Raw genomic sequence first — 20658 nt, forward strand, 5'->3', positions numbered from 1 at the left:
AAGGCAACTTTATGCTCTTAACAAATGTTAAAATGCTTCAAAATATGACATAGATTCAGAAGAGGCACCATGATAGGCACAGATCTCCAATTCTTATGAGCCAAGATAGTTGTTTACTGATTTTTGAGGCAAACCAAGACATTTTCATATACATGGTTTTATATGAAAGCAATGCTACAACTGCGTTAGTTGACCTCGTTCTCCTTCATATCTTTCACCTGATTCTTCACTTTTAACAATGAAACTGTTTGAGCAGGACTCTCTACTTCACTTGTATTAATCTAGAGCAAAACCATAAAAGCTGAAACAGTTACTGAAAAAGATTCTAATACAGTAGAGTCTCACTTATCCAACCTTCACTTATCCAACATTCTGGATTATCCAACACAGTTTGCCTCCCACCCGGATCCACAGCTGTTTCTCTAGGTAGCAAGGATTAAACTTTTTATGGACTTAACTTCCAACCATGTTCTTACTGTAAGTTCATTTTATGCAATTTTATCTTTATTAGTAGTTAATGTTTTAGTAGTCAATGTTTTTGTAGTCAATGTTTTCAATACATTGCGATGTTTGATGCTAAATTAATAAATACAGTAAATACTACATAACGTTACTGTGTATTGAATCGCTTTTTCTGTCAATTTCTTGTAAAACATGATGTTTTGGTGATTAATTTGTAAAATCATAATTTGATGTTTAATAGGCCTTTCCTTAATCCCTCCTTATTATCCAATATTTTCACTTATCCAACATTCTGTCAGCCTGTTTATGTTGGATAAGCGAGACTCTACAGTAGTGAGGATTCAGCACAATGGATCAATTCCCCAAAGCTAACAGGAGAATTATGTAATAAGACAAAAAAAAATGAAAATTCACGTATTTCTTTGATTCTACAACAAGCTTTTTCTCCATATAAACATCCTTAAAACTGGAGTGCATCATAGAATAGCAGATGCCTTTTTGTATATATAAGTAAAACATTTTTTCTGTTAGTAGTACTGAAATCAGTGTGCTTCTTACAATTGATGGCATCTTAAAATCGAAGAAATGCAGTAAGTTGTTCATTTCATGTCAGGTTATCATCTGACCAAAGGGAACTGTCTCTTATCTTTCAGAGTACAGATGAATAAGAAAAAGAGTGCACGTGTTTTTGCATATTGTTTCCCTATGAGCATAACCAATATTAGGGATACTGAGAACTAAGAGATCCCAACAATGTAGGTTTAGTCTATGAAAGCTAGTCTCCAAAATCCATTTGCATACTGATACAGTAGAGTCTCGCTTATCCAACATAAACAGGCCAGCAGAACATTGTATAAGTGAAAATGTTGGATAATAAGGAGGGATTAAGGGAAAGTCTATTTAACGTCAAATTACATTATGATTTTACAAATTAAGCACCAAAACATCATGTTTTACAACAAATCGACAGAAAAAAAGAAATTCAGTACATGGTAACGTTATGTAGTAATTACTGTATTTACGAATTTAGCACCAAAACATCACAATGTATTGAAAACATTGACTACAAAAACATTGATTACGAAAAGGCAGACTGCGTTGGATAATACAGAATATTGGATAAGTGAAGGTTGGATAAGTGAGACTCTACTGTATTTCAGACTAGCTTGGTGGAGTTTTATCTGCACTTGATTCTCAGACCCCAGAACATTATTTCACCCAAACAAAATGTGTCAGAGGAACTAGCACTCCCAAATTACACATTATTATAATTATTAAAATTATTATAATGTTTATTTAGACCCCACTTTATCTCCCCCAAAGGAGATTCAAAGAGGCTTACAGTTAAAAGTATGACCACATAATTTAAAATATACAAATATGCAAACATTAAAACAGAATTAAACATAACAGCATTTAAAAATCACAGTTAAAATCCATTAAAACATATTCAAAGCTAAAAACCACAGCACCCCCTGACTTGACCTTAAAAACCTTCTTCTTTAAAAAGCCTGTCTGAATAAGAAGGCTTTACCCTGCCGCCAGGAGGACAGAAGAAGAGGCTCATCCTGGCTTCCCTGGGCAGGGAGTTCCAGAATCAAGGGGCAGCCACCCTTCTTGAAAACACTTCTCTTTTGGTGCATTGATTTCTACAGCTCATTTTAGTTTCATAAATGTTAAATCAACATTAACATTAATCTCAGGTAAGGGCAACCTGCTTCTAATTAATCAACCAAAATTCAAAACAAGAGTTCCAGGTTTGATTTAGAGGTACCATGGGCTTTAAATATGATTCAAAACAACAATAAGAACGTATATCCCACTAGGAAAAGCAGTGACTCATTTGGACAGGGGAGAGCTCAGTTGCAAAAAATAGTTTTTGCACACACAGGTTTCCAGGTAGCTTAGGCCCCCATCTGCACTGTCACATAAAATCAAAATTATCTGCTTTGAACTGGATTATATGAGTCTCCACTGCCATAGAATCAAGTTCAAAGCAGATAATCTGGATTTCACAAGGCAGTGTAGATGGGGCCTTAAAATCTGCCCTTTCTCACACTTTGATATCAGTATGGTAAGTCCTACTATGTGTCCCTTTTTTCTACTTTAAAAATGGCATGGGGTGACAACTTAGAGAGCTGCAGCCATTCACAGTAGCGACATAAGCAAGATAGACCAATGTCACCTAAAGGAGCCTTCAAATGCTCATAGCCTGCTTCTTGCAGCACAGATAGGTAATCAGGAGGGTTATTTCTGCAGAGGGCTAAAGCAGCAGCAATAGAAAACAAAAATGTTATCTAAACACCAGTCACCATAGAACCCAAGCAGCTTCAGGAAAGCAAACACCCTAACAATAAAAATAATAGGTGGAAACAGCACACATACACCATTTATCTACAAAAAAACCCATCTCACCAGATAGTACTGAAGTAGTGATTTGTTGAAAAAGGTAGGCTTCTAAAGACAGATTTAATAAAGCCTAAATTGGTGGGAAAAAGAAGAAAAACTGGGAAGGCTAGTTTTCAAAGGTCTGCTCTTGCAAAGTAAAAAATAGAATCAAGGTTACTCTATGATACATTCCTTGAAAGAAACAGTTACTTATATTCGCTTCTATTACTAAAACGGTAACACAGGTTTGCAGCATAATATCACAAAAAATATAAACTAAGCTTAAAAGAACTACACTAAGCACGCACTTCACTTTAAAGAAATGTAGGGCCGCTAGATTGATAGACTAATTCATTGACTGGTTGATTGATTATTTGGCCTGTGAAATATATTCCCCACATTGAACAATGTATTCTGAGGCATCACTCCAAATCGCTACCTCTCACTTCCACTGATGGAGAAAGTTCCTCTTTCTCCTTCTGCTGAGTATAGCATCCACTACACTGAGATGACATTATCTCTCAGTATATTCTGGCATGTACAGACAAAATGACACTCACATACACCTTAAGAGGAAGCACATTCAGTGTTTTAGAATTTTTCACAGATGTAATCTTAGCAATAATTTTGGAGAAGATTTTAAATGTAAAACCATCAAGAACTAGGACTGCATTTTAGGTGCTTTGTTGCTCTTTGTTATTAAACAATGTGAGATCTGCTAGGCTTGATGAGCAGTGACAATATGCCAAAGGTCAGTACCATTAAAGCATGCCTCAATGACCAAGCTAAGCAATACTATCATAAGATGGAATTTGTGGCATAACAATCAATGTTGATGTGGACAAAAAGCAAAATTAGGGAAAGTTGAGATGGAAGGAGTGGAATTCTTCCTTTAGATGTGTAAATAAACTAGCAATGAGCTATGCAGTGCAACTATCTACAACACTGAATTGCCCGCAGAAACAAACATATTCTGAACATTTTCCCAAGACACTGGAGTCACCTGGGAATACAGAAATAATGCCCTGGTGGAGGGAAAACCGTTCACTGGACCAACAAGCTCAGACTCTGTGGTGGTTTAAGCTGTTTGCAGGGAGTCATTCTTATGATAAACAACAAAATCTTCACTACTATACCATCTTCTTACCCTATAAGCAAGGTTTCTCATCACAATTACATACAAGATACAGGTGGGATGATCTTGAGAATCATAAGGTACCCCAATGGTCTCCCTGAGTAAGTTCATCTTGCGAACCACCAGAAGTTTGAAACATCAAGAGGAGAATTCATTAATACGCTGAGAAACCCAGCTCCGCTATCAGATGGTCAAGTTCTAAGAGATAAATTAATTAAACATGAAATTACTTCAGCTTCAGAAAATTATAGCTCCACTGCCAACACAGCTTGACAGCTTCCTGTATCCATTATATACACATGCAGAATTGATGCTCTAGGAACAGCCACACCTCGCATGTCACTCTTGCAGCCAAGCAGAAAGCAGCAGGGCCAACTGTATCAAAAGAAAGCAACTAACCAGAGCAGCTAGAGCAGATAGAATCTGAAGTTGAAATAATGAAGCATGTGGGAGAACTGAAGCAGACACACCACAATAGGCAACACCAGAAAAAATACAATTACCGATGTACTACATCTAAAATGTATTACTGAAGGTTGCATGGCAAAAACTGTACTGGCCAATTTCAAAATGTTTTAGAGCAAAAAATTTTTTTCAAATGACATAAAATGATGTGACTGCATTACAGATAATGGAGCAATTGAATCTATTAATCATGGGGTTAATCTATTTATTCACCTTGGGAAAATTACTGATCAGAAGAAAGTCTATTAAAAGAATACAATGATTCAGTAGCCACCTCCATCACTTAGCAAGCAATCAGAGGATGCCCCTTTCAACCCTGCATTAATAAAAGTCTCATTAAATGCAAACCTGCAAGACATTAATGTAAAGGGGCTCATTAGGCTGGAAAAAATGCTTGCCTTGAAAGTTGCTTATTTTTTATGGAAGTGAAGGTCAGCTCTCTGATTATCAACTGTTGAGCTGGGTACCTTAACCAACAAAACCAGGAATTTTACATGAAAAAACACTATATAAGACTTGCAGAAAATGTGAGACTAACTATTCTACTTCAATCAAGAATAAAGACAATTCTGTCATTGACACACACAATTCACAGCCATGACACAGAGATATATAACATGTTTTCTTGGATAGATAAATCAGCTAGTCATTTCAGCCCTTTACCCTTCTGAAAAGTAAATTAGCACTACCTGATGAAATTTCAAAAATGGCAGTAGAAATAGAATAAGATTTCTAGAGTCAGGATGTTTGACTTAAAAACTCTTTTAAAAAACAGATCTGAATTATACAAATATAATCAGTATGTGATTTGCATTTTAAAGATGCAAAATACAAGCATTTTTGATAGGGAGTTTGGGATATTTTTATGCATTATATATTACTTTTTAAATACTTGTTTTGAGCTAGTCAGCGGGGTATAGGTTTGAGAGTTGGACTATGATACCACTCAGTCATGGAAATCACTGAATAGCTCCTGGGCAAATCATACTCTCAGACACAAAGGTAGGCAAAGGCAAAACTCACTCTGTACAAATCTTGCCAAGAACTCCATTAGATAGGTTTGGCTTGGGGTCACCATAAGTCAGAACTGACTTGAAGGTACATAATAATTTAATATGAGGTGGAACCAAGCAACATGAGAGATAGAAATGTTTTTAAGATCTTCTTCACCAGACCTACCCATTGGACACAATCTTGTTCTAGTTGATTCACCAACCTTGCTGCAGGACTGAAACATTAAAAGACAAAGAACTAGTGGTTCTCAACCTTTGGTCCTCCTGGTGTTTTGGACTTCAGCTCCCACAATTCCTAACAGCTGGCAACCATTGTCCTAAAACTTTAATTACTATGCAAAAGTCAATGAATTATAGTCTGTAGGAGTCAAGAGTCAGGAAAAGGAATTTTTCCAACATTTTTATGATCATTGTAAAGTGCACCCCATTCATATTTTCAGCAAAGGGAAAGCATTCAAGCAAAGCAGGAAAATATTTATTGTAGGGGAAGTACTGGTAATAAGTTTAGACTGCCTTACTGATTTGCCTCATATTTTTAGTAGTGCAGTGTAGAAAAATTATAAATTCGATGTCAATCTAAATGAGCATCAATTGTGGATAATGTTTAACTGCATGACATTGCTTTCAATGAGATACAATATTGAGTATCAATTTTGATTAGTTTTCACTTTCATATTCAAATAAGGAATTGGGTTTATTCCAGCTAGACTGGGCTTTCAAATTTTGTCCTCACTGACATCACCACACATCAAATCAAATGGTTTTAGGGCTCCTTGTTATATTCACTACAATAATCTTCAGTTGGGCTAGTTACAATGTTTTTATAACTTCAAAACATGAACATAGTAGAGTAAAATATATTGCAAACAAACTGTAAAAAAAATAGTACCAAGAGTTGAAAATATGACAAACATTTTTTGTCTCAAAATGATTTGAGGGCAAAAATCTGGTAAAGCTCTATTTAATGTCAATCATAATACAAAAGCATAAAAATTAAACACAATGATAAAAAAATAAAGTTATTAATGATGGATATTCATAAAAACAAACATAACAAATTGGAAAAGGTAATTTAGGAGACATCTGAGGAACAATCAAGAACACTATAGATTAAATGAAATTCTCTGAGCTATACCTACAGAGTTCCAGTTAAGTGGTAAACAGATATTCCCCTTTGAATATCCCAGATACAGCTTCTTTTGTTCTTCACTAATACAGAATATAAACATCTGAATATTGCTAAAAAGTATTCTGAAAAAAGTATCCTTTAAAAAAAGAAGAATAATTCAATTGATATACTACAAAAGCTTAGTGTTCTATGATCCCCATCAGCAAATTCCCTAGTTAAAACAGAATATTAAAGTATACAAAAATTGTATTTTTAGAATAAACTATATTCCAGCCTCTGCAACTGAAATCTATTGCCCAAAGCACTCTGAAGCACAGAAAACTTGACATTCTTGTAAGCTCATCAGGAAAGATCACAGGTCACAGAAAAACACTGCCTGAAATGATAGAAGATAGGAGTTCAGGGGCAAAATAAACAGATCAGCAGCACAGTGATGACATATTAATACCAAGAAAACACTACATAACCAACCTTGGTAAGATATCTAAGTAAAGTATCTCAGAAGATTGCTTATCATCTGCAGGACTCAAGTCACAATTGCTTTTGGCAAAGTGATCAGAAAAAAATTACAGCCTAGAAAACATTTATACAGTCCTGAAAGCCATCACCTTTCTCACTATGGAGGTGCCACTGCACTATGACTGCTGCTTTAAAATCAATCTCTGAAGTCAATGTGACAGAAGCAGAATCACATAATTGCCATGTTATTTCAAATGAAGGATCAAGTTCAAGAAAGTTTCTCCATAAAGCAACATATCTACATACATGCTCTAAAATCTATCTTATATACAGATAATAAAAGTGAAAATCTGTATGATGTATGTGGCATGGGTGTCTGCTCAACAAACAGGCTATAGTTCCCAGTATTATGGAGCCACCAAGTCACTTCCTCCGAGGACATTGCAGGTTACAGCAAGCACATCCCAGTGTTCCTTTCTCTCTCCATTTGCATGACCTCACTTACTGCCTCTCTTAACTCTTTCCTACCCTTTCCTATGGCACACAGCAAACAGAGGACTGAACATACTGAAGTGGTTTGGGGAGAATTCACCATGATTTATAGGAGCTGTAGGGAATGGGATTGCAAGTTCACTTGCAATCTAAGGGCACTCTGAAGCATACCAAAGATGGACCTGGAACTAACTTGCCACACAGACCCAACATGGCCAAATTTGCATACTGGCAGGGTTTGGGGGTGATTGACCTTGACATCCAGGAGCTATAGTTCACCCGTATTCAGAGAACACTGAACCCATCTGATGATGGATCTGGACCAAATTCAACATGGCCAACTGGGAATACTGGTAGACTTGGGAGGTGATTAACCTTTATCTCTGGGAGTCATAATTCACCTGTATTGCATGAGCCCTCTGAACCCCACCAATGACGGATCTGAACCAAACTTGGTACACAGACCCAACACTGCCAACCAGGGTGATTGACCTTGGAATCAAGAGAGTTGTAGTTCACCCGTATTCACTGAACCCAGAAAGTGGTAGATCTGGACAAAACTTGGCACTCGGATCCAACATGGCTAACTGGGGGAGTTTTAGGACTGACCCAAGATTTTTGGAAATTGTAGGTCACCCACATCCTTATGCATTTTATAATGTGAGCATTCATAAAAAACAACAGGAAAGACGGATTTTTTTCTAAGAAATAGCATAACATATGACCAAACTGATATTACTTATCATCCAAAAACAAACAAGGCCCTTTTCAAATAATCTGGGCATTGCTGGGTACCCAAGCTAGTTAGAAAATAAAGCACATCTAGGTAGAATTGAGGCAGGCTGTCTCCTTGAACAAAACTACTGATCAATATAAGAATTCGAAGTCAAGAAGGGGTAGCATGTGGCTTATCACAACCTCCTAACTTCCACTTCCAATTAACAATATATGTCATATAATGAAGGTATAAGCAAAACACAATTGCCCATTCAAGTCAATTTAGATTTCAGTACCATTTGGGCAGCCTAATACTGAAAGAGTTAGCAGAAGCATTCTAGTAACGGTACTATTCTGTCCTGTTACACTGCCAAAAATAAAACTTTGTCTATCTGGTGGATGTTTCCTTATCAGTCAAATGATAGATCACAGTAAATAATTGTCAAAGAGTCCATAGAGAAAACAAGCTGTTTTCCAACAAGCCACAAACCTTACATTTTAAAATGTACTTCATTTTCCTTCTGCTCCTTCTCATGTGAATTTTATTTCATGCTATTTGCCTCTCCCAAAGGATTCACAAAGCATGCTAAGGATAGGCTTTGTCCTTTAGATAACATCCTTCTACCCAAGACTGCTTCTTCAGTTGCTACATTTAGAGCGGTATTATTCCCCAAGAGTTTCACTTATCTCTGGTCTTGGAAAATAAAGACAGCAGCAAAGTAAGTCTTGCAGAATCTATATATAAGGACATGAAACTCACAGGCCTGCAGAGAGCACATTTAATATTGGCTGTACAAACACATGATGTTGATTGGAAAATGCCTGGCAGGGGTTTGTTTTCCTTAAGATGTCTTCTTGAGCAAGCAAGCTGGAGAGACCTCAACAAAGGTAGACTCTGAGTCACAGAGAAAGTATTGACTTCTGTTATGCTTTACGCCGACACAAACAACTGCCACTTAGGGAACAGACAACAAAAAGTGTGTTCCCGAATCCCATGCTTATGCATAACATATTTAAGCTTTTAATAATATGATCCACAAAGATACAGAATTAACTTATGTCCTTACTCTCCTAATTAGACTAATTTCCAACAACAATAGCCCATATTGAAGCAAAGGCTCACTTATAAAATGGCCTATATGGAAAATGCCAACTAGTTGCTGGCTTACTCCCGAGGAACAAATATACTATAGGCAATCATCTGTTTGCAAATACTGCTTTTTATTCCAATAAAATCCACCTTGGAAATAAGCTCCCAAACTTATCATCCAGGACTAACACAGCATGTCAAAAGCTAGCCTCTGTTGTCTCCACAGCCATTAAAAGAGGCAGAAGATTTAAGAGTCAAAATATGCAGGAAAGCCCATTAGACCATCTACTTCCCTGCCAGCAAAATACACGTAACATTCCACAGGGATATTATGAAGCTTAAGCTAACAGACTCTTGAAAACGCTACTCCTAGAAAAAGTATAAAGTTAATATTACCCCAAATACTCACATATTGCCTATGGCCAAAATCAATCTGCAGCTTAGTTTACAGAATACAGAATGACCCCTGTACCCATAGAGGATACATTCCTGAGGTTACAGTGGAAATGAGAAACCATGGAAAATAAGGAATGACGTCCAACAGAAAATACTATAGAGTTGCCCTGGAAGGCCTACAAAAGTCATAGAGAGGATATATTTTGTCAGATGTGGATAGATGAAACCATGAGGACTAGTTCCATGGGTAAAGGGGTTGTGCTATACCACTTTCTAAAAAGCAGCCCATGATTTCTTTCCCATTCCTCCTGGCTGCAGAAGTCCACATGTTCTATTGTGCTTCAAGTAAAAGGGAAAAAAAGGTCCCACAGTTGTTTTTCTTGCTGCAGGGTAAGAAGTATCACATAGCGCTTTGAAGACTGAACACATTTGTTAATTATAAATTTAAAGTGCTATTAGATTCCTTTGGAGGCCCCAGTGGCACAGAAGGTTAAACCTCTGAGCTGCTGAACTTGATGACCAAAAGTTCGGCGTTTCTAATCCGGGGAGCGGGGTAAACTCCTGCTATTCACCCCAGCTTCTGCCAACCTAGAAGTTCAAAAACATGCAAAATTTGAGTAGATCAATAGGTACCGCTTCTGTGGGAAGGTAATGGTGCTCCATGCAGCCATGCCAGCCACATGACCTTGGAGGTGTCTACGGACAATGCCGGCTCTTTGGCTTAGAAATGGAGATGAGCACCAACCCCCAGAGTTGGACATGACTAGATTTAATGTCAGGGGAAAACCTTTACCTTTACTTAGACTCCTTCCTTAGAACATTGTTCCACCTCACAACTTCACCCCAAAAAGACAAACAAAGTGGCTGATTATAAAAAAAAATGTGCCCTCAGAATGACTGTACAGGTGGGCTGCCCCAAGACTGTGGAATGACCCGCCAAAAGAGATTTGACAGCTATTATCAGCTATCAGAAGGAAGATGCAACTGAAGACCCATCTCTTCCAGCAGGCATACCAAATCAGTTTTAAATTGTACATTTAATCTGCATTTCATCGGTAGATTTTAACTTGTCTTTTAACTTTGTGTATCTTGTTGTATGTGTTTTAATAGTGTTCCATTTCTTATTTTAATGATGTTGTACCCCTCCAAGAAAGGCAGATAGTAGATTTATCATCATCATCAGCACCAGCATCAGCAGCAACAACAACAACAACAACAACAACTTTTACACTACAGTTTCTTACCGTACGTTGACCAATGCATGGGTCACCTTGCTGGCTGGCTCTTTCCACTGGCCAGCATTAGTAGACAATCTCAAAACTGAAAGAGAGGAAATAAAAAAGAAATTAAGTTCTAGTACAAAAATCAACAAAACAAAATCCAATTCAATATGCTTCAATATGTCACAAGTATATCAAAAGCATATTTCAAATTTGTTTTCAATATCATTCAAACACAAAACAATTACATATCTAGGAAACAATATCCCAAAGTCTTCAGGGAATATTTTTGCAATCGATTTCCCTCCTTGTATAAAGCACATAAACAGAAACTCCAGCATGGGGAAAACAAAGTCTTTCTTGGCTAGGAAAAATTAGGAGCATTCAAAATGACACTATTTTCAAAGTTGGGATCCCAATTACAAGTACTGCCCATAAAAATATCCTTAGAAGTACTTATAAAATGACAGAAACTTCTACTATTTTTTTACCAAAGGAAAAGATCAAGAATCTTAAATAACTCACATATAGGAAAACAGAAACAGGTACACTATGGATACCACATTTATTGTTATATTATGAAGCCTACCAAATTCAATGAGCAATTAGAATAAGACATAAACAAAATAGAAATACACAGTTTCCTTTAGATGTAAATTACATCAAGGAACATTGAAAAAGCAGATTAGCAACCTGAGATTTTGAACAACACAACCCTCCATTTATACCAGATTGAAAATGTAGTAGGGAAGTGTTCTTTATCTCTTTTTTTGTCACCCACCTTTATATATTGTAATGATAAATACATTGCTTACAATTAATGTGAACAAAAAGACCTTTATAAATGCCCCTAATTTCTTCCAAAATAAAAGGCAAAAATAGGTAGCCAATTAAAGGAGCAATTGGAAAATACAAGACACACCTAGATTCAAATACACCAAATCATTTATTTTTTCTCCAATCACATTGTAAAAATCAATAGACCATTAAGTCAGTGTGAATCACTTATAAGAGATGCTAAAAATAATGCTAAAGACTTAACATTCAAGATCTATTCTGTATTATTAGAAACCAAATTCCCTGACCCTACAGATGTCAGGAAGGTTTCAATAAATGACTTCTAAAGCAACAAAGACACATGGTCTTATTTATGGAAAACTCTACCATTTAAGACTATCTCTGCTAGTATTAAAGAACACAGATTAAATGTTAGTATTTAACACCAAACAGCAATATCTGTGTGATGCTCTGAATGGTAAATGCTAGGGAAATTGTAGTGAAAAAGGAACCTATTTACATATGCAGTGGGCGTGCCCAACAAATGAGGACACTGGACTAATGTTTTCCAAATAAAACACAAAATAACAAATCAAACAACTAATGCTGACTTTAAAATTTGACTGATCTATTTACTTATAATCACTAAGATCCCAAAACATAAAAATACCTTTTTGTTCCAAAGATTTTGCAGTATGGTTTCTTTTTTATTGATTTCATTAATTGTTCAATTAGCCTTGTTGCCTCTCCTATATATATTGCATGTGAACATGTCAAACAATGTTATCTGAAGTAGTTTTTTTATATATGATGATGATTCCAGGATTGTGCTCTGCTTTGTTTATCTTGACACTTGAAATAATTGCATTTCCATAATAAGGTTTCACAATCTTTTTCTTGCTCCTGTATTTTCAGAAGTGGAAATTTCTGCAAAACATTGCTTCACCTCTCCAAATATCATGAAAACAAGCTCAGGCCTTCTTGGAACTAACATACAGTTTCCTGCTTTGAAAGCAAGGAAATACAAAAGTGAAGTCAAATCATATCACAATCTAAAAAGCTTCCCTGGAATTTCATTGTGTTGTTGCCATTCTCAAACTACACATAAAAATATCTCTACAAAGACTATAAGACTATTACCTTGGCTCTTCAGAATAGAACAGAAATTAGAGAAGAACATAATTTTGTTGCACTACTTTGCCTGGCTTTGAATAAGCAGGTACATTCAGTACTTCATCTATGGTTTTAATGATCTCTGGCCTTTATTTTAAGAGCTTGCTGTTTTATCATTACCATGCTGCACAGAGTCATCAACTCTCTCCATTTATTTTAGAGCTTTCTATCCTTTTTATATCCTTGCACCCTTCATTTATTGCAGTGGCTGAGGTAGATTTATAACAGGAGAGAAAACCAGTGAGAGACAGGCTATCGTAGCAGCCCTGCTAAAGTATTTCCAGAAGCAGGCATACATATGAACTCCTAGTTCTTCTTCATCTTTTGCTATGTGTTTCACTGTTATGTATCTACTTTACAGCAAGGGTGAACAACTTATGATCCAAGAGTCACACTGAGCTCTGGACTATCAAATCCCCAATGCATGTCTCTTGGGATCTCCTGTATAGCAGCAGTGGACAACAGTGTACATTTCTCTCTTAAATGAGCTGGTGAAAAGGCAAGGTATCGCTAAACACAATGCATACAACAATGTGAACAGGGTTGAGGGAGAAGGAAAGGGAGAAGAGGATCATACTATGATGGAGATGGGGAAAATGAATGAATAGACAAGTGTGGTTCATGTTTATAAAAAAAGGAAAGGATGATAAATGGGAGGGATGGTGGGGGAAAGGAGGAGAGAGAAGGGAGATATGTACCCAAGACTGGCTTTGGCTCTGCCCATTAATGGTATGCAGACCACACACTGACACTGTCATAATTTGACATATTATGAGAAGACATGATTAATTAGAAAATACAAACATGATTGACAAAACAGAAGGCTGTAGGAAAATATGAATACCACATTCAGGGTGGATATTCAATTAAGAAAGGCATGGCCTTAAGTCAACAAGACTTGAGAGCGTGATTGTTGATGACGACTTGGAGAGTGACAGGGTCTCTCACGCTTAGAGTTACCATAAGTCAAAGTTGACTTGGCAGCAGAGAATAATGGCACAACCACAGTCAATTCCCACATCAGAAGGATTGCTTCTTCCTCACCCCAAAACATTTTCAGGCTGGAACATTTTCGTGGCCAAACCCCTATTCTATATATATACATATATATATAGAGAGAGAGAGAAAGAATCAGGAAACAACCCACACAACCCGCCATATATATATATGTGTGTGTGTGTGTGTGTGTAGATAGATAGATAGATAGATAGATAGATAGATAGATAGATAGATAGATAGATAGATAGATAGATAGATAGCGGGTTGTTTCCTGATTCTACCTAAGGCACTGACCTGGTTCTTTAGATATTTTCAGGTCCATGTGCTACCAGCTCTGTGTTTTAGGTTATTTGTGTAGCCATCAAATGCTTTTTCCACCTTTTGTTTACAATGCTTGTTCCTGCTGCTGATTGGCTCTGGGGGCTCTACTTGCTCTCTGACCTGAGACTAAGGCATATTTTCTCACATGGGAGCACTCTGCACACAGCAGGCTGGCACACTCTAAATGAGGGCACAGTGTGTTCTTGCTGCCATCTAAATATTATATGCCTGGCAACAGAAGCAAGAACACTTTCACATACGAAGCACACATCAGTGAATCAGGTGATCACTCCATATCCCAAGAACACTGTTTCTATAGGCTTGCTGCTGAAGTAAAGCCACTTTCAATGTGTCATTCGGAACAAGGGATGACACATTGAATGAAATATTATTTCATATTTGTGTGCTGACTGACAATCACTTGGTGAACGCACTTGCTGATCAGGAGTCATACACATGTTTTCTCTCACCTAGACAATTTTCCTCTCATGTATGTGTATTTTGTCAACCGCAAACCACATTGTTCAGCACTACTTACCCATAGAATATAGGTTATCAAAACTCTGGTGCATCCTAATTATTTCATAGTATAACTCATCATAGCTGCTAGGAGTTGGAAGAAATGTATCTCCATAAGTGATGAACATATTAAACAGGTTTACCACCTTTGAAAACAAAAGAGAACAAAAATTACTGCAAACTATACAGAAGATGCAGATATTGTAATCACTACAAATAATGAAACTATCATTTGATTTTTGTAGACAAAAGGTGTTTTACCAAAAATAATCTAACCTTGTATTTTTTTTAAACTGATTAGATTATTGCTTTATATAGCTCAGAGTGTACAAGTTGCTCCCAGCCATCCAAACACTGAAAGCAAATATCACACATTACCAAAAGTAATCTTGGGTGGTTGAGTGGATATCAATTTAAAAGCAAAAGAGATCCACTCAAAAACAGGCTAGCTTTTTCTAGATACTCATGTGATTCCCTAGCTGTGCAGAAATGGCTAAGTGCATATATTAAAAGACAAAATAAATGTTTTAAGAACTGCAAATGCTTGTGAGAAGTAACTCTGATCTTCTAGGCTGCACAGAATATTTAGATATCAAAAGAATAAGAAAAAAACTTGGTAAGGGGAGGGAAGAATCAGCTTACTCTAGCCATCAACAGCTCATATTAAATATAGGGCTGAAGATGTCTGTTGAGGGAATCGTTGGTCCTCCAGATATTCTGGATTACAGCTTCCATAATCTACCACTGACCATCCTAACTAGCACTTCTGGAAACAGAAGTCCAAAACACATGATAATTCAGAGGTCCCCTACTGTTTAAGGCATTAGCATTCTTCTCTTCCTGGATATAGGGATATTTCAAAACATGGGGGAAATAAAAATTTTCCTCCTTCCCACTTCCCAGAATGCCCTCCTTCTGAAACATGCTTCTATCAAATGTTCAGGTATCAAGCTGACAGTCAACTGAACTATAACAGTACAAAACACAAGAGAACTAAACAGACCTGAACAAGGTTTCTCCAGGTTGGCTGGAGCTTTGAGTAGGATTAGTCCTGTTAGCCAATGGTGGTACCATTGCACTATCTTTTCCAGATTCCTGTTCATCACAGTTCAATGTACAATATAATATGCCTGAAAAGGCATTTTTCCCTCATCTATATTTCCACTGGGCAACTTACACAAATGTGTTAGGGTTCCAAATAAATACCTATATACAGGAACAGTTTTTGGACTCACCACTGCAATTAAAATGTATTGTTCCTAACTAAATTACATGGTAACACAGAAATGTGATGACTGACTGGGAACAGTACTCCTCAAAATATCTACAATGTACTTTTAAATGAATGCTCTACTAATTAGATTCCTTTTAAAAAGAAATTATTCAGCCTTGTTTACACTAAATGGCACAAATGTCTCTCCTTGTTCTGCGCACACAGATAAGACACTCACCATGAGAGCCAAAGTAAAGATGTTGTGTTTCGCCAACAGAACAGTCTCGTTGGACATGAGGAACTTCAATAGATTAATCAGAGCTGTGAAAAGAAGGAAAAAGTCATCTTTGAATACAGCTGCATTTTCATAACCAGATACCTGCCTAAAATGGAAAAAGGCAGCATATGTTCATTAATTAGAATTCCGTCTCTCACAGATAAGTGGCAATGGGAACTGAAGGCTTGCAGTCCCCAATTTATCAGGCCTGCTCTGGTTCATGTTGAATTGCCTGCCACTCAAATCAATTGACACAGACAGTTTTCCCCTGCTTGTCAGCACATAAAGTAGCACCCAGGACCCAAGAAACCAGCTGTCTGTTCTCAGCTTCATATTCTGCCAACACAGGAGACCAACAGCCTACTTCAGCTGTCACCTGCGTTGACAACACACAAGGCACAATGAATACAATGCAGTTAAACAATAGTATGAGACACTGTGACAGATTATTTAGGGGAGCACACACCATGTCAGTCTCCTTTTAACAAACCTACTTGAAAACAAAAATACTTTAGTCACCGAATTCCATATCCCTGCCTAAAGTCAATATCCCACTGTAGAAAGCAAACAAGTTAATGACTTTAAACAATCTGGATCACAAACCAGATATGAGAAATTCCTGCACTCTGTATACTGACAAGAAATGTGTATATTTGACAGCATTATCAAAATCACTAAGACAACTACAGAACGTAAAATTCAAACAGGTACTTTTGCTTGGAGAATATGTAAAGGAATCTACTTCTGGTTCTGTTAAGTGATCAGACTGCAGGCTGTATTCTGCCAAGAGGGGGTCTTGTGTAGATGTGGCAGACAGTTGTGACCAAAATCCTAGGATGAATGCCACCTGAACATTAGGAAGAACTTCCTAACTGTGAGAGCTGTTCAGCAGTGGAACTCTCTGCCCTGGAGTGTGGTGGAGGCTCCTTCTTTGGAGGCTTTATGCAGAGGCTGGATGACCATCTGCAAGGGGTGCTTTGAATGCAATTTTCCTGCTTCTTGGCAAGGGGTTGGACTGGATGGCCTGTGAGGTCTCTTCCAACTCTATGATTCTATGAATTTTTACAGTCAGGAAGCCTGTTCATAGCTTGCCAGTTGGATCAGCTTAATGTCAACTTGCAAGCTTAATTTTAGATGTGTAATTTGAGCTTTACTTGGGGGAGCATTTCTACTTATGGAGAAATTGTCCACTAGGTGACAACACAAGAGCAATGGAAAGCCAGGTTGGGAGAATATCAGTGTAGCAGAAGAGACAGATTATCCACATTCCAAACAGCAAGCACTCATATATGTAAAGATTTTGGTCATGGAAAATGTAAAAAAGCAAGGGAGACAAATGGAAGCTCTAGTGCAAGAGGAAGATAACCTTGGTCTATCCAAGTACCAATTTTATGTCCCTGGGGCTCTCCGGAAGTCACGTGGCCTGGACAGACAGACAAACAAACAAACAAACAAAACTGGAAGTGTGGATGATATATTTAAATATGAGATGATATATTTAAATATGATTTGAAGCTCCTAGAAGCCAAAAGAAGCAATGAGCAAAAAGAGTGATTTAGTGCTCTGGGGACACAAAAGCTGTCCTAAAGACTAGAGAGCCAGATCTACTACACTTTGCCCATCTCCACTGCAATAAGTTACACAAGAAGGAATGACAAGAAGAAAAGGAAGGCTCTCTAAAGGTATTTAATGGATATTTTTAGTGGTCATGCATGCATATAAGGAACAAATGAAACCTCTTAGTCTTTCAGGTGCTTACAAGATGTGTTGCTGCTTTTTCTGCAAAGAGTAACATGGCCAATTCTCCATTCTATAAAATTTTTAACAATTCTTCTGAATCCTGAAATAGAACTAAACAAATAAACAGAAAAGCAATACTCGACTCAGTCTTGGAAATATGCAGAAAGCTATGACGTTTCCATTGTGTGCCTTCAAGCCATTTCTGACTTAATGGGGACACTATCATTGGGTTTTCTTGGTAGAATTTGCTTGGAGGGGGTTTGCCCTTGCCTTCCTCTGAGGCTGAGAAAGTGCAACTTGCCAAAATTCACCCAGTGGGTGTCAACCCCCAAGCAAGGATACAAACCCTGGTCTCACAAAAGTCGTAGTCCAACATTCAAACCACCACACCAGGCTGGCTCTAAGCTACAGATACTTTCCATTTTCCCCCTGAAGGCCCGTATCCTGGGTCCTCTCGTTTAGAAGTCACCTGAAGATTTCGAGCACAATGTGCTTGAGATGGCAATAATAGGCATTCTCTTTCCTTGGGCAATTCATGCAGCTCTCAGGGAGCTGTGTACATTGATAGAAATTTCATTTGAGAGTGCTATGACAAATTATGTTTTTAGAATTGTGGCCAGACCCTTAATGCCACACTGCTTCAGCTCAGAAGATACTTTTGCCCGCATTGTGCTTCCAGGCATCAGCCTCCAGAGCGAAGCAGCAGCTTCAAATGGGCTCTTCACAGAGCAAAGATTCCGTTAAAGCATGTTTCCAAGGTAACTAAGCCTCCATGGCAAATGTCACCATCCAAGGCAATCACTGCTTGGGACTCAGACAGCTGCCCTGAGTGTCTGTAATGGCAGTTTACTGGGCACTTCTCTCATCAGCAACTATAATGTGTTTTTACTCATTGCCTTGGCTTTAAGAAATTCCACAGCCATATCATTGGTTCTAGTGCTTGGAAGGCGCCATACAATACTCTGTGAAAATGGTTATCTGCCTGTGACTTGGCAACACATTCCGGGCACCTGGGGGGGGGGGGGGGGGGGGGGGAGAGAGAGAGAGAGAGAGAGAGAGAGAGAGAGAGAGAGAGAGAGAGAGAGAGAGAGAGAGAGAGAGAGAGAGAGACTGTCATATTTGGCCATAAATTAGCACCGTGAATTACTCTATTTTGTGGGGATATATTTCTCCCCTACTGATCTGAAATATCATTTTAAAGTAGTCTCACTTCTATTAATCTTCAGGAAGAACCTTTCATAGAAGCAGACAGGTAGCTCCTGCTAGTGGTTCTAAGCCTACCTTTGGGTTAAAAGTATCTGAATATACATTCTTCCTGGATCAGGCTAACAATACATACATTAGCTTGACTACAACAGGACACAGGAAGATTCCCTTGGGAAGTTCAGCCTTCGAGGAAAATATAGGCCCTACTGTTTCAAAGTATACGGTAGCAATGCTCCTCTATGAACAGTAAGGTAGGCTTCCACCATTCCAGATTCTTGCTTTAGCCTCCAGCTTCAGATTCTACAGAATTATTTTAATTGCCCAGCCTGCTTCTAAAGTAGACAATTGTACAGGAAGCTATAACAAAAATCCACAACCAAATAAGGATTTTCTCCAACATACAACAGCTTAAGGTTTTACAGAAAAATTATGGGAAATCTTGATAACCTCATAAACCTGAATCTTTTCGGTTTATATCTGCAAGGCATTTTCAAAGCCCCAAACAGGTATTACACCTTCTTCTATCATCTGGCTAAACTTCACCACTTAATCACAATGAAATTATCCTCCAAACCCAAGCATTCATATCACGGCATCTCCAAAAAAGCTACCAAGGACACAAATGGTACTGATGGTTTTCTCATCTGCTTCAGTGATGCAGTTCTACTCACCCTCAATCTAACCATTAACACAAAATACAAAATTACCAGTGCAATACAAACCACTTTAATGTGTGTATGTATGTATATATGTATGTATACACACACACATAAACAGAACGTAAATACTAGAGGGGCGGTGTCACAGGATTCTAGTCATAATCTTCAGAACATACCATTGTCTACAATGGACTTTATTACTGCTGCTGACAGTAAAAATTCAGAGGGCTATATACTTTCTAGAAGAATTAGCATGGTTCACTGGCTCCCAGACCACACGAGGGTACAGTGCTTGACAGTACTCTAAAGGGAAGCAAACTGACACAACCTGAGAATCTTTCCTCTCCTTTAAAAATACTACCTTTTGTTCTCTCAGATTGCTCTGGATTTGCTCCAAGGCAAAAAAAAGTAATGGGTACATGTTGCAACAGAACACAAGATTCACAACTAACCACAAAACGTAGGATCTGAGTAAATTTTGCTCGGACCATTACTGTGAAAATTGCATTTGGAAGGCAAGCAGGTTTAAGATGCCCCCTTTCAGAAAAAGAATGAGGGATCACTATTCATTTACCATATGTCCAGTAATTATACTTTCAAGGTACTGTACCAATAAATATGCACTGACGAAGAGTGTCCTTAGCTAGGAGGGAATAAATACAAATAGTTCAGCCAATTTTAAATGTATATGTTTGTCAAACTATTAACTTCTGCAATGAACTTTAAATTGGGCTACCTTTGTACCAAGTTCGGAAACTCCAGCTGGTTAAAACTACAGGAGCCAGATTTGTTAAAAGAACATCCAGGA

The 20658-nt window shown here is 37.7% G+C and overlaps 1 protein-coding gene across 1 annotated transcript in view; it reads right to left on the bottom strand.

Annotated features, from left to right (window-relative positions):
• armh3 (armadillo like helical domain containing 3) overlaps positions 1–20658 on the bottom strand; it is a 156312-nt gene that overhangs the window by 65068 nt on the left and 70586 nt on the right. Inside the window, exons 21-23 of the mRNA XM_003224228.3 lie at positions 16207–16289; positions 14775–14901; positions 10991–11066 (exon numbers count right to left, since the gene is read on the bottom strand). Of these exons, the coding sequence (XP_003224276.1) occupies positions 10991–11066; positions 14775–14901; positions 16207–16289 (286 nt within the window). The remainder of the gene's footprint in view (positions 1–10990; positions 11067–14774; positions 14902–16206; positions 16290–20658) is intronic.

The sequence above is a fragment of the Anolis carolinensis genome, chromosome 3, assembly GCF_035594765.1.
Source record: "Anolis carolinensis isolate JA03-04 chromosome 3, rAnoCar3.1.pri, whole genome shotgun sequence".
NCBI lineage: Eukaryota > Metazoa > Chordata > Lepidosauria > Squamata > Dactyloidae > Anolis > Anolis carolinensis.